The sequence below is a fragment of the Anser brachyrhynchus genome (assembly GCF_964034855.1).
Source record: "Anser brachyrhynchus genome assembly, chromosome: 3".
NCBI classification, from domain to species: Eukaryota; Metazoa; Chordata; class Aves; order Anseriformes; family Anatidae; genus Anser; species Anser brachyrhynchus.
In genome coordinates, this window is record NC_137696.1 from 1,091,509 (window position 1) to 1,119,357 (window position 27,849).

The window sequence follows — 27,849 nt, forward strand, 5'->3', positions numbered from 1 at the left end:
TGTGTCACTGGTATTTTCGGTTGCTTACGCTTTCAAGTGTATTCCTAACAAAGTCCTGCCCTTTCAAACGCCATCAGAAGGAGCACGTCACTGAAATACTGTACGTCGTCGTTCTAGAATCGTACACAGGGGACTGCTAAACCTTACACGTCTTAACAGCTCCTGGTAATCAGCTCAGGAATTTAAATCCCCACTAAACACATATTATCTGATGTTATTTCATTACAAAGGGCATAGTGTAACATATTGACCAAAGTTTATCTTCCAGCCGGCTCAAAGGATGGGAGAAACAGTCCGCAAGAAGACTACCACGTCACCGAAACATCCTAGGCAGGCAAAGAAGTGTGTGTAGTGCTTATGTCATCTTCACGTGGCAAGCTGAAAAGTGTTACTGCAGCAATCCAGATATTAATCTGTTCACAAACTGACTTCCACCAAGCTGCAAGTCACCAGCCATGCAAGTACAAGGGGTTACCAAAATAACCGATGTGAACAGGAGTCTTGCAATTGGGCAGCGACAGAGCTGAATCCCCAGAGGAACTGAAATTGCATAGTCTTATCCTTTTTTTTCCCCCACAATAAGACAGTGAAAAGCTACTCGCGCTCCACATATCTTCGTGTTTTTAGTGGTTACATTCATTTCCTTAAAAGAAGTCAACATACTGTGTGAACTATAAATTAAAATATTAAACATTGGTTAAAAAAATGGTTGTCCTTTGCTTTTTGTGTTGCTTGTTAGGTAATGATCTACGTGTAAATCTACCACATAAATTACTGTATGTGCTGCTTTTGTGGTGGCCGTCACTGAAGACTCTTACTTCCCTTTCCCTATTCCTTGGTGTATTTGTGAAACCATACCCTTTTTTGTGTGATGCTTGCCATCAGAAATCCAGTGAATCCTTTGAAACTCTCTTTTCTCTCCCATACAGTGTGGTTCTTGAGATGCTCTGTGTAAGGTGACCAGATCTGTAGGAATATCCCAGATGACAAACTTCATTTAGCAGACAGAACATCACTCTCTGCTGATACAGAAGTCATTTTTGCAGGGACATTTTTAACATTTGTGCCTTGACTTTTCTCCAATGAAACAAAAAGCTTCAACCACCCCAATACCTTATTCTTTTTTTTTTCTTTTTTTTCTTTTTTTTTTCCTTTTTTTTTTTCTTTTTCTGAGGAATAATGCTTATAGGCCACAGTAAATAGGGCTCAGCCATACTTGGGACTGTACAGATCCAGCGAACTCAGAGCAGGCACAGGAACAAACCAATGCTAGCGCTAGCTAACTATGAAAGCTGCAAATTAAATTTGCTTCTGAAGTAGGTCACAGGTTAATAAGAGTGTGGGATGCTGTTTCATCGCAGAGAAGTAATAGCTTCCGTGTCTGAGAAGAGCATATTTTATCTGTGCGACTGAAGCAGCGGCATGGCAGGCATGGTAACCTGTCACTTCCAGGCTGGGTGTAAGCTCTCATGGGGGCAGCACAAAAGGTGGGTCTCCGTCAGCTCTGCAGGGAGGTGCAGGGATGACCTTCCACTGCCCATGTTGTAGGCTGAGGTCATCTGTTGCTGTCAGTTTCTGCACGTGTACCTGTTTAACCAGATGAACAGGCTCAGGACCCCTGCCTGGTTTCTCGCTGGGATCAGAGTGATAATTTTACTGTCAGTGTATCACGTTGTGTCCTGTTCCTCCTCCTTGCTTAAGTAGGCATTCATGGTTTGTCCTGAACACCGCAAACCACTGGACGGTCCGAGATGCCTTGCTTGTCTCTCACTAGAAGGAGCATAACGCAAGCAGCGATTTCAGATGCCAGTTGGGGAAACATTATTCATATACCTCCAGGGCTGCATTCTGCCTGTGCCAATAGCAGCTGATTTTATCCTGTTAGGGAAATCAGCTGCAGAATTTCCTTTGGCTTTGGCTCTACTGCTCTACTGGAGCAGCCTAGGAAAAGCCATGAGTGCAGATTACCTTGAACTATAATCGCCTTCCCTGGTTCTCTGCACCCCAGGGCACTATTCTGACCCACTAACTCCTGTTTTTGAGGCTGAACTCTGCTGATCCCTGCTGTTGTCCCTGCTCAGGTGGCAAGCTGAGACCTGCCATTTCCTATCTCTCTCCTTCTGAGGCCACAAAAGATGCTTGTGGCAGTCACTGCCAGAGGATGCTTGGGGAAATGGGGGTAGAAGGGGACAGGGCATGGCTCAGGGAGTGGAAGGGAGGGAGAGAGCAAGTGGCGATGGCCACAGGCAGGTTTAAGGGGGTAGAGGAACGAGGGAAACCAGCACAAATGATGGAGAAAGAATGCTACAGCTGCATAATCCACTTCTGAGCACGTTTTTTGTTGTAGTATGGAACCCACATGACCACTCCAGTACTGTTGGTGGGACCATAAGGGTATTGCCCCTACAGACTGCAGCCTGCAGGAAGTGGGGAGCTACATAGGATTCACTCTGCCTTCCTCTTCTGCCCTTATTTCATACAAAATGGTCAATATTTTTTTAAAGCTATTTAATCATGCCACACGCTCACAGGGCAAGGGATGGTTTCAGGTCTGCTCTCTACCAGTTTTTAAACAGTTTTTACCCTGAAAAAGTTTTTCTCTGCCCTGTGTAACAGTTCTTGAACCATTGGTAAGGGGAATCATGCCTCTGACTCAGGTATTGCCTCCCCATAAAGGTGTCATGTTAGTACAGTGGCATTCAGATATCATTTGGCCTCTGGCAGCGTCCTTTTCCCTAGACTATGCATAAAATAAGAAAAAAAATGAAACCAAGCAAAACCAAAAATAAACAAACAAACAACAAAACAAAACAAATGATTCAGTTATTTATTTCCCTACCTGCCTTCCTCTGCTCTTCCTTCTCCCCTGCCTTCTCAATATCTGATCCATGCAGTGGGAAGGTCACAGGCTAGCAGATGCACAACAGCCAGACTGAGAAGGTCAGGTACCAGGAATACACAACAGCAAGCTGAGACGTTGCAAATGACTCTTTCAATACTGAGAGTGCTGGGGAACAAACAAACAGTGTTTTTGACTTATCAATAGCAGCGTGTCTCTCTTGTATTGCTTACAATCCTCCCATGTATTTAATCTCTCTGCAGTGCTTTTCAGCTATCGATGTTTTTTCTGACAATACAACCAGCCCATTTCAGATGTGCTGGCAGCACATCTAAAATGGTGTTGGCACATTCTTCTCTTCTTTATTAATTCTTGATTTAGGAAGCGAAGGGCAAGGGAGAAGTAAGTTGCCCTTTGGAAAGGGACCTTTGGGTGCCACTGTGAGGGACAGAACCAATGAACCAACACTCAGGTACAGTCTGATGTCAGAAAAACAGAACTGGGGAGGGAAATGGTATTCTGGAACCATTTAAAAGTGCTAGTCCACTATTGCGCATTGCTTCTTACAGGAGGCGGGTAACTAGATGGTGTAATAGAACTTACAGGTCTGAAAATCAGCAGGAATCACCTGATGTCCATCTCTACCTCTTATTTTTGCCTCATACAGCCTGTGCCTTTTCATCTTACAGCAAGGAGACCAGATCCTGAGGTTTCACATTGGTTCCAGTCGCAGGCGGAAACAAGTAGGTACAAGCAGGGTGAAGTGTCAAGAGCATTTGGTGGGATGGGAAGGGCATTCTCCTTGAAGAGCAGCCATCTAACTCTGGCCAGGTAAATCTCTGTTGGGAAACTTACAAAAGGAAATCTAGCACCTTGTTCTGGCTCTTTTCTTCAGAACCCAGGCCCAGTTTTGCTTCAGTGCTGTGGTGAGCACATGGGAGTTCTCGAGGTAACTGTAACTCAGATTTGAAGTAGAAGATAATTTTGAGCAGCAGAGGAAACTAAGCTGAAAAACTATTAACTCTGATACCTTTCTTTACTTTTTACTTTAGTTTGCAGTGTCGACACAGTTCAGATCTTGATTTCCCAACCTGCTGCAAAACTGACAAGACCGCATTCTGTATTGCATGAGGTGCCACGGAGGAAGCAGGGGGTTTGGTAGTTAGACCTTTTGTTGCACAAGCCTAGTGGAAGCAGTTGAACACTGCAAGCTCAGGGCAGTAATTGAATGCATCTGCTAAAATCAGAGAAAAAAGTAACATTGGAAGAGACACCAAGAGACAATCTCATTGTTTCCTCTGCTTCAGTTGTATCTATTTAAATCCCAATAGCAATATTCTTAAAGCCTTCCAGAAGTGGCAATTCCCCTGTTCCCGTAGGCCATTTATGACAGCACCCACAAGAAACCTAAAAAAGCTCAGTGGTAAAATGATTCCAAGGATAAATTAAGCAGCTCAGGCTTTCAGTTAAGGTTGCTGGTGAGTTCAGTACATGTTACTTCATTGGTTATATCCTGGGTATCTTTTTAATTATAATCTTCAGTGCCACCGGAGATAAAGAAGAGAGAGCTCAAGCGAGCTTAAGCTATTTCCTTCTAGTAGTGAACCCTTTCTTACTGATGCAGACTTTGGTTGACTGCCACATAAACACTGGGACAGAGTACTGCTACAAAGCGCACTTGAAAAGGGCCCAGAAATATCAGGAAGTAAGAACCCACTGGTTTGCTTAAGTGGGGATCATAGTACTCTTCGCAGATACTGCCAAGGGCTATCTCCTACCTCTGAGTCATGCATTTTGCAACCCAGCGGAGATAGCAGGGTAGTGCACCCTGGAATTTGGTCGCTCTGCTCTCGTACCTGGGTATTTGTTTGCTTAAGAGTTTGATTCATCATACCAGTTATCATCTAAATGCTCTGGCATGTATTCATCCAGCTGGGCTGGCATCTCTCTTCTGGGCACAGATGTTATTTAAAACCGTCAATGACTTAAAACCGAAGGTTGTTTTATTGTGTTTTGATGCCAGGGTTCTGGAGGAGAGGGTTCTGGAGAGTCCTTTTAGGCTAAAAAGGTGGTATTTTCTTACATATGCATATGGCATCCAGAAGTGGGCAAAGGGATACAGTTTGAATGAACAGTGACAAATCACATCATTGGCTGTACTTTCTTTCATCTTCTACTGCCTCACACCTTTTCTTCAATATCAGCCTTTAATGCCATTATTTTCCCTTCTGACCTCTTAATTTTTTAAAGATTTCCTATTGTTCGTGCTTTTTCTTTTTTCTTACCCCTTCACATTTTGTTCTCACACCCCAAGTGAGCTCCATTTAACTTGGTTTGGGGCATTTGTCAGGGACCTTGTGAAGCTGCTTACATGTGCACGCACAGCTTAGTTGTGTGTTGCGAGAAAAAATCTCAGACCTCCACAATGACATTTGGGTCTGCAGTTGCATAGTTGATTGTCTCCTGCAATCATCTGTTATCACGGTGGCTTCAAATGCAGGGAGAAAGGAGGAGCCACCTCCCACACTACCCAGGAACAAATGCATATCTTCGTGAGGAAAGGAAAGCAACTTCTGCCAAGTCCCACAGGCACTTTTCTCTCCCCACAGTATTAATCCTCCCACACAGAATTAATTTGTACCCCTGCCATGTCAATGGTTGGACATACAGTTTGGGAAATACTGTGAAAGTTCAAAGGTACAGCAATAACTAGACCCCCCAAACGCAGCACATTCTGATCTTGTCGGTGCCTGGGCCCCCAGAGCCTTCTATACACAAAAATCTTTCTTACAACTCTGTGTTTTTCTTGTTCATACTTCCTTTTAAGTTTCCTGCTCTATTTCATGCCTAAAAATGGCAATAGGGAAGAGAGAACTGGAGGCAAAGAATCAGTCAACAAGGTCATTTAGTCTACCCAAAGCTCTAAATGACACCTCTATTTCATGCTGAACCTTTCTGTAAACAGGTGCGTTTCACCTCAAGAGTTTTGCTTTGTTATGTATTATGGGATTTGGAGAGACTTTGAAAATAAGCTTACATAATTGGTTTATCCTATCAGTAATGTTGATAACTGCATACCTTCCTTGGCTGGCAGACTAAACTTTGAGTAGTCATACACTGAATTAAACTAACAATCAACAGAAAACCAGATGGGATTCATCTTTTGTTATTGTTATTCAGCATGAGTCCTTAAATGTAACAAAAACCCGAGAGAGAAAGCTCAGGCTTTGTGTCTGTTAACAGTCAAATGCCTTCATCTTCATCCTGAAGCAGCACAGACAACGCTAATTGAGGCTAGCTTACAGATTTGTAATTGCTAACCTTTATATCAAATCTTTCAGATGTCAGTTCAGGATTAGGTATCATCCTTATTATTTTAGACAGAATCTAACAATTCTTTTCATTTGGATCATTCAAGGGTACCCTACTAGAGTCCTGTGAGGAGGATGGCATAGATCAGTTTAATAAAGTCTTTGAAGAAGCAAAGTGCTGTCTAAACTGTAAAATACTCTTTTTTGGAAAAAGTGGTTGAAAAAAAAAATAATAATAGAGGCTTAATTCTGCTTAAGACATTAATGATTGAATTCAAGCAGTAAAGCTTAGCACTGTAGTAAGGCCAAGATGGGAAGCGAGCACTCAACAGGTTCTTTAGTCCACAAAAGGTAATGAACCTAGATTCTGCTTTATTGAAATAAGTACACCCTCACCTGTAGGCTTCAACAAATAGGTAATGCATTCTATTTTACACAATTTATCACTTGCAAATTGTGAATAGTCATTTGATTTTCAAATACAGTACCTGTAAGTGAAAATTAATATAGACATGAACCCTTTATCTGGATAGAACATAGGCAAAATTAGGAAATTACACTCAGGGTTCAGCTAAGCATGAAAATTTTCCACTGCAGTTTAATGTTTTAATGATTGGGTGGATTCTTTCTTCCTTCTCTTTCTTTCTCTGTCATGCTCTCTTCTTCCCTCTTTCCTTTTCCTTTCTTTCTTTCTTTCAGATTGAATGCTGTCTACACTGACCTGGTGCACCTATCCATACTATTTAGACACACAAACTAAATAAAGAATTAAATTCAATAGAGGTGTTTCATTTTCAAGCTAAGAGACAGCAACATTTAATTACTAGCAGGCTAATTCTGCAATTGGTATTCACTGGAACCACTCAGCATGATCGAAGGGTGCTTTGTTGGATTCAAAATGACATTGTGTAATGTCCGACAAACTTTAAAAAAACAAACCGTGAAAGCAAAGGCTTTGAGATACAAGACACATTACCAAAATTAAAATATAATTCGGTACTAAAATGTCCACAGTGGAAATTAATTATACTTTTTTTTTTTCTCATATAGCACATAATGCTAAATTCCAAATTCTATATTTAGATGCTTAAATAATAAGACTGATTTCCATGTATACCAAAAAGTTTCCCCCAGATCTCAAAAGACTCCTTACCACTGTGGGTGAGGGATGACCAATCCAGCCTAGAAGTCACCGTTGGATTTTCTCATTAGATGTATTCTTTTACGGCTGGTAGTGTTGTTGCACTAATTCATCAATGCAGACCTTTTCCTGAGATCAAACACAGTATGGAAATGGCACTGATGAAGCAGCTTCGGTTTCTCCCTAGAAGCAAACAAAAGGAGACAGAACAGATATATAATTTCAGGAGCTATAAATTCACTGCTAAGGAATTAAAAAATAAAAAATAAAAAAAAATTACATTTCACTGGCTACTGTGCTGAAAAATAATTTGAAAGAATGTTATTCAAGATCAAGTACTGAAATTATTTCTTCCTTTTAGCTTAAGAAAAAAACAACAAAAAGCCATTTAAAGATCAAGTAGTTCACAGTTAAACACAATCAATCCCTACACACTGCAAGTATTGCCTATGTTCATTAAGTAATGAGATTCTTTTTGTACTGTAGAAAAAAAAGGTCACATTTTGAATACATGACATTATTCGGATTCAGCTGTTATCTAACACAATACTGTCCCATGTAATATTCATTGCATGGCTGGGGTTTTATGCTCAAATACAAAATCTGCTAAAATACATGGCTCAGAACACGTAGCAAAATCATATCTAAATCAAGAGCATCACCAAGTGGGGTGGGTCAGAAAGCCACACAGGCTTATTATCTGAGATAGCAGCTGAAGAATAAAAAATCAGGACAACTACACTTGCTTCCCTGCCTGGTATCCACTGGAGATCCTCACGGAAGAAATACAGCACATGAGGGAACAAGGGTAATAGCTTCCGCTGAGACGATTTTCAGCTGCTTTTAATTCTAGTAGTATGGTTCAGAAAGAGCAGGGCACTATTGCAGTTTCCGGCATGTAATTACCATTATCAGAGACCCCAGCCTCCATTCAAAGCATTCCACCTGATCTTTTCTAGAGTGTGCCCGTGTACTAAAGCAACATTTGTCAAATTGAATGACCTCAACTCAGAGCAGCCATTTGGGGAGGCACCAACTTCTACAAAACTACGAGGCCATCATTCTCCCCCAGCTCCTACTTTGAGTAGCCATTCAAAATTGTGCAAAATAATGTTCCACCCTATTTTAGTGGTTACATATTATGCTTCAAGTCATAAACGTAAAAGATTGTTGAGGAGGATGCAGCCTATCTAAAATTAAGAGACCAAGTGAGAACTCCACGGTGGCATTAGGTAATATTGCAATATCCGTTGCAATCAGGGGAGCAGATAAAGCTAGACCTTTGTAACTACTTTCTGTTCATGGATACAACAACACTTGTTAAGAGATCCTGTTTATAAAAAAAAAAAACGGGAAGTGATGCATCTTGATTTCCTTTTGGTGGGCAGTCACTGTACGTGATAAAAAGAGCTACACAAAGTGAACTGCGGAGAAGGCATTTTGTCCAGCTATGGCTTTTCAGTCCTGATAACTGCATTAAACGGAGACAAAAGTGACTCATTCTTCTCAATAACATTGCTTCAAAGCAATCGACAGCAGAGAACCGAGATATTGGCCTACAATAGCAAGACAGAAGAGAGTGATCCAAGAAAGTTCCAACTTTATTTATTCATTTATTTTTAAGTTCATTGCAGTCATGCCAAACATATTTCTTTCCCTACTCGCTGGACTCTATCTTGAATGGACAGCCTGGCAGGCATCCATGAGACACAGACCCTGCAAGAAGTGTAGTGGGACACATGTATGTAGTTTGTCTAATGAGAAATCCCTATTAAATGTTAAAGTCAAGGTTGATCTTAATTTGCACCACTTGCTTAATAACTGAGACTGATAAAAGGGAATGACAGGATAAAAAATATTGCACTTTGCCCTGCACTGTATCTAGACATGTATGAAAGTCACCCAGTACTTTATACTCCTTCCCACAGTGGAGCCAACAGCTAAGTGCTGAAGGCAGAACTGAGCTGTAGGGAATGATCCTCTGTTTTTATAACAAGATTCCTCCTGGTCTTTCCATCCATTTTAGCAAGGTTACACACATATACAGCCTGCTTGGCAACAGCACTATTAATGTTCCATTTACATTTTTAATTAGTTTGCTTTACAAGTGTAATTTTTTATGTTAACATTAAAAAAATAAAAGTGCTATTAATATGAAAATGGAGACTGAACCACTATCGTGACTGCTGAAGTTTCATGTTCAGTGAAAGAGGAACTACTGCCACAACCTGTTTGTGTCTGACATAATCACAACCAGCTCAGATAAAGATGTTCCCTTTCATTACAGCAGCACGTTTGGACACTTTAGTGCTTACAGAAATGTTAGTTTAGCAGGAATTTGCTATCTAAAGCACGGAAAAGTAGTTGTATATGAAAACTAGCAAATATGATGGCCCAGTTTCACTTTTGCTTCATACTTTTAACACCGCAACTGCAAAGCTACAATCTGAAAAGGCTCCATTTTGATTCTGTGCAGAAGTCTCAGTAGACAAGCTTGCAAAATAGGTCTCCCTGGAATATATTCTGATTAAGAAAGGAAAGGAAAATCATATATATATATATGAGCTATTCCTTGAACCAGATCTGCACAAATATGACACCTGAGAGGAAACGACTCATTTTAACCAGCAGTTTAAATACCAGAGATTAAAAAAGTGTGGCTGTTCAACTCTGAAACAAATCTTTACATTATATCATAGGAAGAGGGACCAAATGAAAAGGAGACACTTGAAGCTGGACTTCTTGAGTGTGTGAAAATGAGATGCATGGAGGGGTGTAAGGACAGGTAGGGAACCTCCAAATTTTACAGGGTGGTCAGAATATTTTGGGGAACTGCAGTCCGCTTCCCTTAGAACATGAGTCCTGAAAAAGTTGGTCTGAAATGTCCACGTTCCTTCCACAGGCCAGCAAAGCAGAAAGCAAGTTTTACTCCTTTCAAAAAGTATCGAAGCTCTGCAGCATGTGCAGAAGTAGTGCGACTTACCGTTTCCTGGCAGGAAGATCTCGTCCTGAATAGACCTTAGCTTGTGCAGTTCAGGTTTGAGATAAATGACCTTCTGCATGTGAAGAGTCACTTCCGTATCAGTCTGCATCAATGACTGGAGGACAGAGAAGAGAAGAAAGGAACTTTCAGTGGTTTGATGTTAGCTAATACATGTAAAAAACAACAATAAGAAAAAAACAACAAAACTTTGTTTTGTGAAGAATACTGTTCTTCAAGATAGCAATGGGACTGATAATTACTTGACGTAAAGAGAAACTTTTGATTTATATTATACTGGCAATTTATGCTGTTTTCAAGAAATAATTTAAAAAATACATCCTTTTACTGATTTTTATACATAATATTATCGTATTCTGGCAGAACAAAGTACATCTGCTGAGAAACTAGCTCACAGTGTGTGATGTCTAGTATCTCTGCCAATATTAGCTTTATGGACCAAGTAATAATATTATGTTAATAACTGCTGATTGCTATTTGTGTACCAGACTGTTCCAATACCATGGTGATGAGCATGCTGTTAGTGTCTGGAACAGATGGACAGACCACGAGAGATATTTGCCTTGATTTTAAGACAAATAGGATTACCTGTTTCATTAACAAGGCTACAAGAAAACGTGGACAAAAACACATGATCCTATCACCATCTCTAATAGCTGACAGGAAGAAAAAGACCATGAATGTGTAAAGACACACGTTGTATGCACCAATTTGCCCTAACTTTCAGAGAAAGCAAATCTTTGAAGCACATATAAAGCCAATGCAGCTGTTTTATGCTGTTAAGAGTGAGAACAAAATCCACCATCTCCTTTCACTCTCTGCCCAGCAGCACAGCTCCGTTACGCTCCTCTCTCTGCAAAGGTGATGCTTCAGGCTGGACATGAGGCAATGTGTGCTGTGATTCCCTACCCACGGATATTAAGGACATCTTATAAAGAAGTTGCAACAGCTTCCATCCTCTCTGGGGAAGAGAATTAGAAGAACAACAAACACCCCTTTATCTCATCTTTTTGATATGGCAAAGAAATAAGGAGAAAAGCACAGTTTGATCCTGCTATGTTGTTTCTTAAGCCCTACCACATGGAGGTCTAGATAGCAACTTTATTCTGCACTCTCCTCTTCTGTCACAGAAAAGAGAAAGAAAGGCCATGAGACTAAATAAAAGGCAAATATTTTTGCTGTAGGTTGTGCAGCTCTGTTTAGAATTAAGGCCGTGATACTGGGAAAAAAATATCTCAGGGCAATATGATATTATACAATACAAGATATGATGCCATATACTATTGACAAACTGTTTCTGAGTGACTGAAAAAGCCGTTATGTGGGGAAGAGAGCTCTGACACAGAGCACATGGGGCCATAACAATAACAACTCCTTTCCTATCTCAGTGAAAAGCCAAAAGAAGAAACTGGAATCTACTGCTTTCATATAAGAGCTGCCAATTTCCCACTGGTATCAGAAGCCAGTCATGTTTGGAAAGGAAATGACCTCTTGCTGCATTGCAAAACTAGCAGGTGCAGATGGCATGTGAACAACTTTCCCAATCGCTGATCTGCCAAGGTCACAAAACAGAAAGTACAAATGGTTTTAAGGACAATCATTCGGTTCCTGCCAGGTCATTTACAGATTCTGAAAGCACCTTATTCCATTTGGCATGCAAAAAGATTTGAAATAAGGCCACCAACATAGATGAGGTGTCGGATCACTGCAATGATATATTTCCCCCTCCCAAGACATACAAACAAATTCCTATAAATTACATATGTCACCAAACACTAGCATGCGCTGAAGCACCACAATCATTCAAATGAACAGTGGCGATGCCTAGTCTTTAAATTTAATCATCTGTTGACACAGCCAGAAATTTTGTTCAGAAGTGCCTGCTTGTCCTGCAGCACTGTCTGGCCTGCAGACAACTTCCCAGTGTCAGACTGCAGCAAAGCGCTGTGAGAGGAGTTGCTCGGTGCTACTGCCAACGCTACAGAAGCAAGCACTTGCTGTCTCACCGTGTGGCAGTGTAAAGTGTGTCTGAGGATGAAACGAGCAACACTCACGCAAAGTGCTGAAGGTCTTACCAGGGAATGAGATTTAGGAGGCAGCTTCTGCTGAACATGCCAAGCAAGGTCAGCATTGGTGAGGGCTATGGGTGTTTACTGTAGTGCATAGACAGGGAGGATCAAATCCTCAGAACTAAAATGAGAAAACTTTCTGCCATGCTTTCACTTTCCATTGCCTTTTCACTGGCAAGTAACACCCATCTACATCTGTCCAAGGCATCGTATCATACTGCTACAAACACAGTCTTTGAGTAGGTTCCCATTCACATCTGAAATACACAGCTTGAGAAAATAACAGGAAATAGCAGAGCAAAGGCAGTTTCCAAGAACCATAGAGACAAATCCGCACTTCGTTCTTAGTGGGTAGATTAAAAAAAAAAATCTTCTCTTCCTCTCCGTGAAGTAGGGTGAAATATAGAAGAATTCATTCTATTTTTGCAGAGCTTTGCATTTGCAAATACTGATCGTATTTTAATTTGTTTCCAGTACCAGAAAACAGGTCAGATGGGCTAGTTAGAGTAGAATTCATTTAAAAGCCAAGCGACGATAGCTGCACGTACAAGACAAGTATCCCTTCCTCCTTCTAAGGGACAAGTTCCTCTATCCCGATATGGGTGTCTAAGATAAATGGAACAAATCATTTTCTCGAATGCCTGCTGCTCCTTATTGACTATTGACCATTTGCTGAGACAAAATGCCAGAAATTTAGGGTGTGATTCATTTTATTTTGTCAATTACTTCTGAGCTCTCTTCAAAAGGAAAAGAAAAGCTGTGTACAACACCATCATGGGACTCCATCTTTATTGTCTCAGTAATTCAGTCTTCTCATTTTCACCAGAGAAAAGCAGACGTGTCTTGCATTGGCACTAAATTTTTAACCTGGGTTCTAGAAAGTAAGCTGCATGCTTTTTGATAGCTTTTTCAATATCCCCGTATTTTGCAGAGGTACTGCTAAATGACTGCCACAGACTGGTCTGGAATGATGAGGTCATATTTCAGGGCATGAGACCAGGGAGTAAAATTCCCAACATGCAAGGCTTTGACAGCTTCAAGGAGAAAAAAGTATGGGGAGAAGGAAAGAAAAATAAATGGAATGAAAAATTGTCCTGCTCATGAGCTATAGCTTTCAGATTTTCTTAGATATGCACCAGTGAAATCAGTGAAATACTCTTGAACAACACCTACTTTTTAAGCTGACAATATTCTTTAGTATTTTTGAAAGATGCATCATTTTTTTCCTACTAGCCTTATTCCTACACCAATTTGAATGTATTTTGAATATAGGGTAATTACTTAAATCTTTTGTGTGTTCTTTCTCCTTCACACAGTATATAAAGTGTTACTACAAACAGAAAGAGGGCATTTAACCCTCGTAATATCTCATGGAGGCCTCAAACTATATTTTCTTTTCTTCCCAAACTTGTTTTTACATATAAGGAGCTCTGGTCCTTACTGAAAGAATACTACAGTTAGAAAGTAGTGGAATTAAAACATCGTAACATGACAGTTGAGCTTTTGAATAATGAATAATGCTTTTTATCTTTTGCATTAAAAAATATGAACCCTCATTAATGAATTAATACTTGGGAATAAGGATTATTACTATTTATTTTTTTTTTTTTTAAGATTCAGTAATTCTACCTTTTTCAGCTCTTGGTGTAGCAGCTAGCCATAGGTATCAGCTGAATATTTTTGTTCTGGAGCAGCAGAAGTAGAGGCCAAGACTTCCTCCTCTCACTTAAGAAATAACCTGCCAGGCCTTTTTCATACACTGTAAAGGAATGAAAGAGAACAGTTTTCTTTCTTCTAAGCAACTCTCGGGTCAAATTTAGGGATTTGCTATTGACAATTTTAACTAAAAGGAGTTCTTTGGAAGACAACTCTTTTTTTTTTACCGTACATACCCAAAAAACTCACAGATGGTATCCAAGGTTCAGTTCTATTCTGCTGACAAACCTTACATTCAGTGCAGGAAAATGGTCTAATGAGCCTAAAAAAAAAAACAACACCGCTACCTTTTTTATACCAGGAGTTAATTCAGATGTTGGCTAAGCTTATGCAAGCACAGATCTGACCAGTCAAGGTACTGCTTGTTTACAACCACCCCTGCACTACTCGGACAGGAGTCAGCTGAGCACACCAGTCATGCCATCTGTGTCAGTGTCGTAAAGGAGTCATTTGGGGGGTTTTGCAATGCCCTCAGTTCCTTAAAGAGGGGAATCCCAATCTATCTGCTTCAGCATTGTTCAATATTATGAACTGCAACTGTTGATAGAAGGGCTCGTGCCTTGCAAGCCGACTGCTTATTAGGATTGAAAAAGGAATGATTGGAAGGCAGGAACTGACTATGGGAATCTACCATTTCACAGAGTAATGTAAGAAATTACATAAAAGCAGTTAATAGACATTAACTTTCTCAGATTTAAAACAAATTTATCCTTGGATAAGAACTGTGTCGTTAGACCACTCTAGCAAACGTACTAAGGTCTAGTCTATGTATTGCTGTTGTAGAGGCATTACCACTTTCTGGAAGCATAATCTCACAGTTTGTTTAACTGAAATGGCTATTCTATTACAAGCCCTAGTAGCTGGGAGGATCGTACAGACTATTTCATAGAGGCAAAGAAGTCTTGTTATTGCCAATATCTACAGAGAGTCTCCTCTTCTAGTTACATCAACAGATGTTTTGTATTTGGTGGGAAAACTTGTACTTGGATAAGCATCTAGATAGAGCAGTTTGCTTTGTGCAAAGCATGTGTATCTTTTACCTACAATGATGTAATCTACACAAAGTCTACATTTTATTTTACTAATTCTGATACGAGGTATTTATTACTGTATACAGTAAATTTTTAACTGTTTTTGAAAATATGAACTAGATTATCCAAACCCATGGCAGGAGCTAAATGAAATTTTCAGAGACAGAGCTGTTTTGTACAACTCTTCTGACAGTTTCTCCTTTCTTGTTCCATTGAAGCATTTCTTTTTTTTTCCTAAGACAAAAGAATAGCCTACCTCTGCCACATATTTCAGCTACGGGGTCTGAAATAGTCAAAGGAGGGTTATTTTTCAAGTTAACAAAAACATCAGCAAAACAATGGAGTTTTGACCTACTGGAATGAAGAATTGATAAAGATGCTGATAAGAACTACAGAAAATTGCTCTAGTTCACAAAATGTGCCTATTAAAATTGATCTAGATGCATGTTTAGGTAGATTGTTTTATGCACCTGTTACTGGATTTTGTTTTCCCACACATACCTGCAACTCTCTCATAGAAAAGAAAATATGTATTGGAATGACTAACAGGTTAAGGAAAATAAATCATATCAGTAATGCCAGCCTAACAAAAAATTAATCTATACATAGATTTTGAGCAAATCTGGAATTTGAACTATGAATATTTTCACCTAGTAATAATCAAGTTTAAAAAACAAAACAAAACAACAACAACAACAACAACAAAAGAAAGAAAAAAACTCCAACAAACCCACCACAAGAGTACAACGCTATAAACTTGTATGCCAGCTCCCTGTGAAACAACTTCAAGGGCCACAAAGTGAAAACAGGCTTCAGTGCTGCTTCCATGTCTATGCTCTCTGTGCCAACAAGAACCCCTCAATGTGCGATGACCTTGCCAGTGCTGGAAGCCACCATATCTAGGGAAGTGCCTTCTGTAACTGTTCCGATTTCCTAAGGAAAAAAGGCTTATATCATCATTTTGTGCGAGCACCAATTCTGCTGTCTTCACTTCCTCTTCAAATAGCTTTTGAATCCAGTGCCTGCTTTTCAAATAAATTTGAAAGCGTAACACAGACTTCAAGATACAAATTTGTTGCAAGTTTAGCAGAAATAAGCAGCCAACTAGGAAGAAGAGATACAAACATCACCTCCAGCCATGGGAAAGAACGCAGTAAAAGCCCCATTCTTAGCAGACACAAGACAATCCATCTAGGACAGACACAAAGAGCATCCAGGCCAGGGGGAAACCATGGATCAGATCTTGCCTCTGACTAGATGTAGCAGAATCCAGTATGGGACACAAACCTATCGGAAATCAGGCTTCATTGATTCCATTGCTCGTGGAAGTACTTGCTCATTTCTCTTAAACTTTCCTACCACACAGAGAGTTAGGGTTCCCTAAATATCTGCTCGTGCCATTCACAGTCCAAGATTATCCCTTATATTCCAGCTATCCCTTCCTCTTTAAATCTCCAGTGTATATTTAGTGAGGACTTCTTTCCATACTCAGAGTAGATCTCCTTGGTGCCCCAAACCATTGTGTAGTTCTTTAAATACACCACTTCCATTCACCTATGATTTTTCTCAGTGTAGAAACCATTTGCTTAAGTGGCCTTATTTAAAATGTGATCCTGCTCACTGACATTGGTTTATATATGTATACAACTCAGTCTTTTTCTCTGTGTTCATTAAGTTTGGATATTCAAGCTCCCAAACTGTATTAATTTCTCTTTTGTGCAGGCAGAAATCATGCCCGTGATGCCATGTGCCTGTGCGTTATCAACAGGGCTTCAGGCCACGTACAGGTGATTTCTTCTACATCTTGCAATGCCAGTGGATAGGTTTAACAACCACAGAAGTTCCCCGCCACTCTTCAAATGTGCTAACAGAAGAGTTTATGGGGGTACTGCTAATTCAGGTGACGCAAAGCTACCTGCCGTATCTCAGACTAGGATTTTAAACTGCTTAATACAATCTACCTAACTGTGCTTAATATGAATTAGAGAGGACTCACAGAACCTGCTGTGTGACTGGTCAGTCTGTAACAGCTAGAAGGACCCATGGAGCTGTGGATGGAAAATCTCCTTCCTCTGCGCATCTGGATCTGGAGCAAACTTCTGCCCGTGTTCTAGACTAGCCAAGGCTGCAGTTGCTTTTGTCTTGTGAAAACCAAGAAACAGAAATGAAGTCCTTAGCAGTCTAAAAAGAAATTTAAAAGGAAACTATATTTCTCTTGCACCACAGACATTATAAGGTTCAAGTTTATTGCACTTTTTCATAGAGCAAAATTTTGGCATACTCTCCAGTCCCCAAAACATGACTGTGAAGGAGTAAAAATTAAAAAGTTTAGTTTAAAGACATACCCAGAACAGCTGTTCGACTCAGCCCTCCAGCTAAGACTGCTGTAAGACCAGTACTGCTCAACTGTGTGAAGCAAATTTTGCACTTTCTTTCATGATTTCAGTGGCCTCATTTAAAAAATAAACACATGCACACACAACGATGGGTACTCATCTTGACCCCAAATAAATCATTTTGCTATCTGAAACTGAGCGTTTATATTCGAAATGAACAAATACCATTTTCTGTTACAGACACTCCAAAATTCTGTGCGTTTCATACCTCCTAAGCATCGAGTACGTTGCATTGCACCTCCAGAAGGACACAGGAATGTTTAGCGACCGAGTTATCTAAAACAGCACCACGACACCCACGTGCAGGTACCCCATCGAGATACAAGAGGCACAGGACGGCCTTGTATTCACTACAAAGGGAAGCCACATGTTCACATTGTGGCAGCTGTCATCCCACTGCAGAACTCCACAAAACCAAAGCACAAATACTGTTTAAGACCTGCTTGTGCCTTGTCTCCACTAGCAGCCACCGAAGTGAGAACTATCCCTAGATGAATATATGGTGAGCAATGCGAACAATGTGAGCAATACTGAATTGAGCAATGGGCGCAGTAGTGAACACCAGCCTCTTGGAGATCTCTGCCTCAGAGGAGAGCCTGAATAAATTTTCAGTTGGCAAGTAAGAAATGAGCTCACACTACAAACTTTCTTTCTCTTGAAGTTAGTAGCAGGATCTCTTCCCTCCTCGCAGCTACCTGTTTTCATAAAATTTATCAGTTCCATGTGCTGCAAGACTGGAGTCCTCTGTCCTTCATATTAAAGTGAAATGGCCAAGGGGGTTCCGTGTTATTAGTGCTGAGTGTTGGGATAGGCAGAGTATGATCGCATAATCCTTATTTCTTTAGGGAATAAATGAACGAATCACACCCCCCCCTCACTTTTGCACTAAAAAAAAACCAGCTATTAACTCACTGATCCATCTCCTACAGATGAAGGAGGCTGAAGAAGCAACGCAAGCAAATGATGTTAACTGAGGAATAAATTACTCTTTGGTAGTCAGATGGAAGAAAAGCCTCTGAGGAAATTTAATCACCACACCCTGCTAGTTATTAAAAGGCTGTGTGGAAGCCATGGCTAGGCGACTGCTTATGCAAACTTACCAAAATGTTTGTTTAATGAAAAGATTAAACAAAAGGTTTCACGACAATGTCTGCTATGTCTAACAGGACTGGAGTATCACAGAAAACCCAGTCTTGCATTTACATCCATCCAGGTAGACTACTGTCTCTGTGGGGAGCAGACGAATTTGTGCATCCACAGTCTAACTGAAGGATTCCAGCCACAGGGGAAATAAAATAAAAAATAATATAAAAAATAATAATAAAAAGAGTTTTTGTCTATAGGCTGTGGCAAAAAACAAGCTTAGGAAATGAGTTCTGTAGTTCTGTCATGGATCAAGGCTTACACAAACGTATACCTTCTACGTAGAACAGAGTCGCAACTGATCCTATCCGAAGGATTTTGAGTGTAACTTTTGCTACATGTAAATTTTTGGAGGAAGACATTTCATGTGCATCAGAATGAAAAAAAACCTATAAACTGATATTTTGTCAAAAATACATATTTTTAAAATGTGGGACTCTGGGGAAAAAATCAATCAAGAGGTGCACAAATTTTACCGTAAAATTTACAAGTAAAAAATCCTACTGTTAATACCCAGTGGAAAAAAAGCAATGTTGCAGAACTCTCTTGGCTACGTTTTGATCATCCCAGTGAGTGGGCCTCTTCAAGATTATTCAAAGATTAAAAATGGGATGTTGCATGTAGCTACTGTGATTCACTTGATCTTTTTCTGTCTTTTTCCAGCTAAGCTTTTTCATTCACAGGGAAAAAACAATGATGTCATCCAGTTCCCCACTCTGCTGAGACAGGGTAATTGCAAGGTTTTGCACTGTCTTGTGGATTAGAAAACTTCAGTCAGTGACATTTTTTAATAAAAGTAGGCTCATTTGCCATTACTTTGTGGTAGCTCATGAGAGAGACAGAAGTGTCTTACTATCTGCTTCTGGCCACCAAGGAGCAATGGAGAAACACCCAACGTTCCAGGATACCTACAGGAGCACCAGAATTAGATACATCTATTTTGAAATAAAATCATAGATGAGACAGTATTTTATGTTGCAACATGATTTTGCAAGTAAGAAGAAACAAACCCAGAGGAAAATAGGATAGATTCAATTCTGCTTCTCCTCTGTGTTAGTTTTTCCCTCTGCAGATATTGATACAAATATAAAAAAAAAAAATCTGAGAAAACTCATACAACTCCGAAATTACAGCCATATAATAACTTAGCCACATTTTTAATCACCAGACACAAAGCACAAAGCTAGTTGTTGCTGTCTTCAATATCTAAGCAGCTTGTCATTGCGACGTTTAAGAAAAAGGACCCAGATCCCGATTTATTTGTGCCTACCTCCTATTACAGTTCAGATCTGAGCTTAACTCAGCAGACAGAGCAGTGAGATGCTACTCAAGGCTGCCACCTCCTGTCTTAAATCCCTAGTCACTCACTGGCAAATCAGTAACCTGATCAAGGAGCTTCTCCTACAACTCCGTTGTTTGTAAGGCTAATTCTAGAAAGAAAGGATGTTTCTTCAAAAACAATCAGTCACAAAGATTTACATGAGCTACAGGAAGTAGAGCAGCTGTGCAATATGTTGGCAATATAACTTACAAACCGTTACACTTCCACGGATATCCATAGCTATTAGATCTAATGAAAATCCAAAAAGGAGATGATTTCCTCCTCAGGCAGCACCACGCTGTGTTTCACTACGCTGTGTTTCAAAAAATGGACCTCTCCATTTTATGATACACGTTCAACAACTGGCAGATAAAAATGAATTACTGACATCTGAAACATGTTACAGTGCTTACAAACTGCTGATTAAAGGAAGAAAGATTAAAGACAGAAAGGTTGCATTTTTTCCCAATGATTAATCCTAACCTCACATTCAAGTGGCATGAAAAACCCTGAAATTAAGAAATTATAGGACAGACTTATGCTTTGCACACTTCAGATGTCTGATGGTTCTTTGCTTCTAATCAATTAGGCTAAAAACTCACAGTCTGAGACTTTCTTTTCATGAGCCTGGCTACTGGAATCAAAGGAAATGTGCGTGACGGTGTTAGTTTCTAGCCTGAAACCTTGATATTCTCCTTGTAAGGAAGCAGAACAATTTTCAGACAAAAGTTTTGGCTACATTCAATTTTCACCTGAAATTTACAAAAAATAAATGCCTTTATTTCCTTTCCTTTCCCATCTATTTTGCCTTATTTCATTTGAAATGTAGGGCAAATAATCTCTGCAAAATTGGTCATTGAAAGTTTCAGATATTTTTCAGTGTATGAACAGAAGAGAGGTTTCCCTTATTTTAAGCTAGTGGAGCATCCACTTATTTTAGCTATTTCTGCATTTTCATTCTCAATCTTAGTAAGTTTGAGCTTTCATCCAACCAAGGTAGCTTCCAGAAGCCTGCAGTGAGGAATTTCAAGGACACGACTCACTAGTTCCCACCTCAACACTGAACAAATTAGTTCCCTTATGCCATGGCAGTAAGCAGAAAACAAACGAGCAAAACAAACAGACAGACAAACAGAAACCCCACTATTTTTGAAATAGGTCTTGGGTTGCTTACATATAATAAAGTTCTTACCACTAAATGGAGTATGGTAAAAAAAGTGAATCTGCTGAGCATCTGCACTGCATATAAATCAATCAACTTTGCAAATGTCCAGCATTTCTGAGAAATCCATCCTATTTTTTAAAATCAGTTTGGTCTTTGTTAAAAACAAAAGCGTTTTAATACGCTAAGTCTTTTGAAAACAAGTGAAAAGTGCAATTCAAACCACATAGCAATATCGCATGGCAATTCTTACACCTTCTGGAAAAGCTACTTAATGAAGGAGGCTGCATTTCATTATAAAATGTCTCTCGTTTGGTCAGACCTGCCTGGTCTTCAAACCATTGTGTAAAGCTCTCCAAGGACAGCAGAACAAGCACTGTGAGGAAGGGGAGCTTGAAAGACCCTGCAGCACAGTAGCACAGTAGGCTTTCCTGCATCCCACAGACCAGGAAGCCAGCATACAGATGTTTCCATCTCCTAACCTCTTGTATGCTGCTTCCAAGCGACACAGGAGTCAGGATTTAATCTCTCCAATATTCTCACACGTGGCCTATTTACCAAGCACCTGGCAGTCTGCCCTCACGTCCTACTTCCGTGGTATAGTCAGCTCTGAAGTTTCTGGTCATACCTCATCTTGCTTCAGTCACTGCAAATTGCCAATTTCTAATTCACACTATGTACGGAATGTCTTTTTTTTTTCTTTTTTCTTTTTTTTCCTGAAATTAATTGAAATAACAGATTAATTTAACGCACTTCAATGCTACCTTTCCTTTCCCTTGCCATCACTCTCATGTGGAGCTAGACTCCACAGAGTCCTGCGTATGTCCTAAAATCCACGCTGGTTCTTGAATCGCTTATACCTGTGCAACACTGCAGGATGTCATCTCTACAGAAAAAATATACACGAGCTGTTGAGTACATTACAGATCAATCTAGCATCTACAGATCAAACCCAGCAATGGGTTTGCTGACAATAACTTCTGACTGCAAATTTCATATCCTTATTTTCACATGTATATGTACACAAATGGAGGCTAGCTTGATTACCAGCGACTCAATTTGTTCCTGAAGTCATTAGTGCAAGCAAACACAGTCCAATTAAATAAAACCCATGAAGTACTGCTACCTCACATGTCATGTTCTCTGAAACTTTTTTCTTTTCTAAGTATTGCTTTTAAAAAGAATATAATAAGGGCTACTCTTAAAAACCAATAGCATGTGGCAATATTTTCCTTCTAAACAGCAGCATTGCATTGGCGTGTTTTTAATGGGACCAAGCATATATCTGTGTAAAAGTATTCTATAAACACTGAATTAAAAAAATAGAAAAATGGTAAAAAAGCAATTCAAAAGGTTACCTGTTACTTGTTAAAAGTAACCTTTACTGTTATGAGGATGAACTCCACAGCAACGTGGAATGAATTGATTTGAAATCTCTTTTTTGAAAATTTGAGCTGTAAATAGTCTTCAGTAATCAGAAATCTATCATCACAAAATTATGTCAAAACATGACTCTGCATATGCTTTGGATAAGTTTTGAAAACTCCTTTAATTTTTGATTAAGTATTCAAAAGTCAGCACTGTGGTCGCATCAGATGATACAGGTTCTGGTCTGGGCTCTGTCTTGGACATCCCTTATGTGATAATCACTTAAAATTACATTTTCAGAGGTGGCATTTAATTTTGGATAAGCCAGCTTTGCCTGCTAGACTTTAATATCTGGTACCCAGTTCTCGGAAGGTGGTTTCGTTGGCTTCAGCTGGTATGAAAAGAACTCAAAATCTTTGCAAATCAGATTCCCAAATATCTGAATGTCCACTGTTTGTTATCTGGATGCTCTGCAACGTGTCCATAAAATGTTACCAAGGACATAGAGGAGAATTCAATTTCATTAACACTTTGCATCTGCTGCACATGCCAAAACTACTGCAGAACATTTAGGGTGATGGAGAGTAGAGCCCAGAGCATCCAGAGGCTTGCCATGACTGAGGCGTTCGATGTCCAGGACACCCCATCCACACATTTCAGTGCTTCAGTTTAGGCCATGAGAAATTAAAGTGCTTCAAAAAGAAGCCATAGCTGAAAAAAAAAAACAGATTTTCTCTGCAATAAAGCTATCTGTGGCCCCTAGTTTTCAGTGAAATGCATGGAAGTATATGCCTTACAGGGATCTGGGCCTTTGTGACAAAGCATCACCTCATATAGCATGATCAAAATTCATTATGATTTGCAATGCCTGATTGATATAACTTTGTCTGTAGTTGTCTTTTAAAAAATGTGAATGGCAGATGCCAAACAGGCTAGAGATACTACATGGAATCGAATTAAACTGAATTTAAAAAGAAACAAAAACATGACTTTTATAATGTGTTCTTATGTTTATCTGGAAATGAATCAACAAAACTAATAGTTCATACTCTGTAATTCTGTGATACTAAAGAGGCAAAATGTTTTCTCTATATTGGGAAGAAATATTATTGAAAAATCCCCACCAATAAAAACCTGTGCTCAAGATAAACATATTTTAATTCAACGTCCAAAACCCCACTTAACAACCCCTGTGTTACCTACACAGGATCATATGATCCAGATGAAGACATTCTGCAACTGTGCCACTGTTTCCAGCATGCATGACTCAGAATGGGTGTTGCCAACAGGGAGGAGAATCCGGTCCCTTTTGTCCTGCACACAAACCCAGGCCTGCTGAGCACTCTCCTTTTACACGGCCTGACACCTGAGCTGTCTTTTCTGAGCAGGAAAAGTATCCTGCACAGGATACCTGAGCAAGCTCGGTTTTGATAACCAGGAAAGTTAGATATTCAAGATTTGGTAAAAGGCAGGGTGCCTTAATGCTAATGAGGTATTCAAACAATGTTGTATGTGTGTGTGTTGAGGGCTAACCTGCCCTTTAACCCGTAACAGATTTAGGAAGCATTCTGACTTCCTGAATATTTCTCAGTTACTGTCTCCACTAGATCATAAATCCAACAAATAATACTCAGTGTTTAGTCAATTCTAAGAGATGCTTTCTTGGAATCTCATTTTTTAATTTTGATAGAGCAATGAAATAATTCTGATGCAAAGATAAAACGCCTCAGTAGGAAACAAAACCAATTAATGAAGAGAAAAGGATTAATCCCAACACTCAGGTGGAGTGCCTTTCCCCTGCTCTGCCACAACAGCACTGGAACCGGCCTCAAATACACAGGAAAGTGCCTCGGGTTCCCCAGCCTGCACAGAGCTGGCATCGGCACCTCCTGTACACCTCCACTGAGCCGGCTCGGTTAGAAGTGAAAGTGGGACTAGGAACACACCATTTCCTCTGCTTTCATACGCTCCAGGCTGCCACTTCGTTTAATGGAGAACTCTTCTCAGGCTGATCAGACATGAAGGAGATGTTTTCTGTTCCTCCCAGACCCTCCCTTCCCTGCTATACCGACCAGAGCTCTGAGTGTCCCCAAAGCCCTTTTTCCCTTTCTGTTGTGAGCATTTCCTGCCTCTGTTTGTGCAGTTTCTCTATGCCTGCACATTCAGATAGACACAGATTACTAAATTGGCAGGTTCATAAAAATCCATTCAACTCAGTACGAGATAGATGTAGTACTTTATCTCAAAAGCTTCAGCACTCTTCTTAGTCATTATACTTTTATTATCTTTTATCACAAAGCCTTGCTCTCTTGCAAAACTCACAGCAAGTAACTGCACCATCTCCCAGCAGGAAATGGTGGGTAGGTCTCTCCACGGCTTTACAAGAACAGCTAGTGGGCACTAGCTCATTGGAAGAGAAGTTTTTCATTTACACAATGTTATGCAAAGGTTACTTTACCAGTTACTGCAAGAAAACAAAGTCATGAAATACATTTAAAATTTACACTGAGAATGGAAAAAAAAATATATATTATTTTCTTTTCTTTGTTTCTTTGCAATCTCCTAAGCAAGTTTCACTAACTAGAATATACGCAGTATGGAAAATGTGCAATATATACACAAGGAGGACAATTCAAATATATATAGTGCCCCATATTTACACCCATCAATTCACTGATTTTTCAGCTTCCCCCTTCAAGACTTCCTTGCATGACTCACAAAAGAAATACCAATCCCTGTACTAGATTTGGATATAGTTAAATTAAATCTCTGTTACTACGATTTATTTGCAAATACATTGTACTATTAGCACAGTGCAAGCACTTCACAAGTACTAACGCTGTGAGGAATCTCTGGGGTGTTGTGTTCCTCAGCGCCACTCATGCAGACAATGGATCTTGTGCCCCACTGATGCACTGGCATCCACTGGCATGGAGAAGACATTCTCCATCACCCTGCTTGCAGCAACTGACACTGACAAGTACAGACCACAGTACAGCTTCTCTCCCCGCTACTAACTAGGTGCTGACACACTCTGCTACTTTCTTCCTTACAGACTCTGTGTTTTCTTTTTTCTTTTGAACATTAAGTAACAACTCCGTTCAACTAAACTGGGTGAAGTAAGTTTTTAAATAGATTTCCGTTCAAACCACGTTATATTTCCTCTCCTGCATTGTACATGACCTTTAACAAAACACCAAAACCTTTTAAGGCTATCCAGCAGCTGCCAGTAAGAGTTGGTAGCAAGAACAGCGTTAGTTAATGACCATGCTGTGAAATACACGAGTTCCTCCTTAACAGGCCTATTTCTGGTGCAGAACTTGCATCCTTTTGATGCGTAATCTTATATGTTATGCTAGAAGCAGCAAATTAACCATATATTTTGCAGTGATTGGCAGACTTCAATGTCACTATTTCTTGAGTGACTTTAATTACACTGCGATTTCTGACTGTGGTTCTTAAACTAACCCCTTGTAATGCAGGCTTTTATTTAACTAATAGTCTAAATCCCTGTCAAGAAAAGTCTCACATAGTAAAAGTTATGGGGGATGCATATTAATTAACGAAATTAAACTCATAAACATACTTACAGAGATCTAGTGATCTCAGACAAGTTAGCAAATGCATTGTTTGTTCATCCTTTTTCTTCGAGTCTCCCAAATTAAACTCTAGTTTACCTCCAAGCAGAGTACGCTTTGCCGTTGCTGAACAGGAAGCATTGCAGAAGCATTCTGACAAACCAACAAGTGATTAAAATCCAAATTGAAACATCTCTCATTCCCAGAGCTCAGGTGCTTTACTCATGGCCATTAGAATGATATGGCACGGTACATGTCCAGCTTATTGAAACTGAGACTTGGGCCGGTTAAGCGATGTGTCCAAAACTACACAGCAAGTCTAACAGCTGTGCACAGGCAACTTCCACACCCAAGCCCTCTTTGCTGGGTTCAATAAGCTGAGTGACTTCAGAGATACGGATTAACTACTTTTTCTGGACAAAGAACAGGATTTTAAAGCAATTGCTTAATGTATTTGACTCCAGCCCACAACATTAAACCTTGACTTTAAAAAATATGAGAACATCATGCAGTGAAAATGGAAAATATTAAGGCTAAGCTTATCTATACCAGAGTGCAAGACATACCCAGGTGCAGCTGCTGGGCTCCAGAACGACCCAAGTTCTTCCATGATAGCTGCATCATGCAGGATCAGCCCACGTTCATTTGGATTGCCTCCTTGCCCGATGAGGCGGTGCCTTGCCTTCGCATCACTTTCAATGTCTGAATGCAATTAAAGCATGATAAAAAGGCACACATTCTGCTGGTTTTTTTACATTTCGAAGCATGCCAAAAAATCAGAACTATTATTCGTGTGTGACTTGGATGTGCAAGTATACAGAAAAAGCATGTGCTTTTGTTGTCTCTGTGTCTAATTATAGCATGCTGCTGTTCAGAGGATCATAGAATCATTAAGGTTGGAAAAGACCTTCAGGATCATCTGGTCCAACCATCCCCCTACTACTAATGTCACCCACTAAACCATGTCCCTAAGCACCATGTCCAGTCTTTCCTTGAACATCCCCAGGGACGGTGACTCCACCACCGCCTTGGGCAGCCTGTCCCAGTGCCTGACTGCTCTTTCTGAGGAGAAATGTCTCCTCATTTCCAACCTGAACCTCCCCTGGCGCAACTTGAGGCCATTCCCTCTAGTCCTATCACAAGTTACCTGTGATAAGAGGTCGACCCCCAGCTCCCCACACCGTCCTTTCAGGCAGTTGTAGAGAGCAATAAGGTCTCCCCCAAGCCTCCTCTTCTCCAGACTAAACAACCCCAGCGCCCTCAGCCGCTCCTCACAGCACTTGTGTTCCAGGCCCTTCACCAGCTTCGTAGCCCTGCTCTGGACATGCTGCAGGGCCTCGATGTCCTTCTTGTAGTGAGGGGCCCCAAACTGAGCACAGTACTCGAGGTGCGGCCTCACCAGAGCAAGCTTGGGCCTGCTGCTGATTTCTTGAGTGTTAGGCTGGAGATGAGGAGACATTTCTCCTCAGAAGGAGCAGTCAGGCATTGGGACGGGTTGCCCAGGGAGGTGGTGGTGTCACCGTCCCTGGGGGTGTTCAAGGAAAGGCTGGACGTGGTGCTTGGGGACGTGGTTTAGTGGGTGACGGTGGTGGTAGGGGGAATCTGGGGGCCACCAGAGGCAAAGCAGGGATATCCTTTATTATTTGAGAACACTGGAAGGACACAACGCGTTTGAACGGCCCAAACCACTCGGGCACCCCTGAGGGTCGCCGTGGGGATGGCGAAGGCAGGGCGGGGACAGCGCCGGCCGCCATGACGGGCCGGCTCCCCCTG

The 27,849-nt window shown here is 40.4% G+C and overlaps 1 protein-coding gene across 7 annotated transcripts; it reads right to left on the reverse strand.

The window, feature by feature from the left end:
• Window positions 1-160: 160 nt before the first annotated feature.
• LOC308192683 (uncharacterized protein) lies at window positions 161-27,849 on the reverse strand. Of its 7 annotated transcripts, none has more exons than XR_013948989.1 (5): window positions 26,643-27,849; window positions 10,275-10,389; window positions 7,304-7,461; window positions 2,840-3,007; window positions 161-1,770 (listed from the first exon to the last, which is right to left on the reverse strand). XR_013948989.1 is itself a non-coding variant. In XM_080586535.1 (3 exons), the coding sequence occupies exons 1-3, from the start codon at window positions 27,533-27,535 to the stop codon at window positions 2,910-2,912; spliced, it is 525 nt and encodes a 174-aa protein (XP_080442661.1). In that variant the 5' UTR covers window positions 27,536-27,849; the 3' UTR covers window positions 2,182-2,909. The 7 variants fall into 7 exon arrangements, 2 of the variants coding, with proteins under 2 accessions (XP_080442661.1, XP_080442662.1); XR_013948990.1 differs by having other exon boundaries at window positions 7,304-7,470; XR_013948991.1 differs by lacking the exon at window positions 26,643-27,849 and adding an exon at window positions 23,702-26,620 and having other exon boundaries at window positions 7,304-7,420.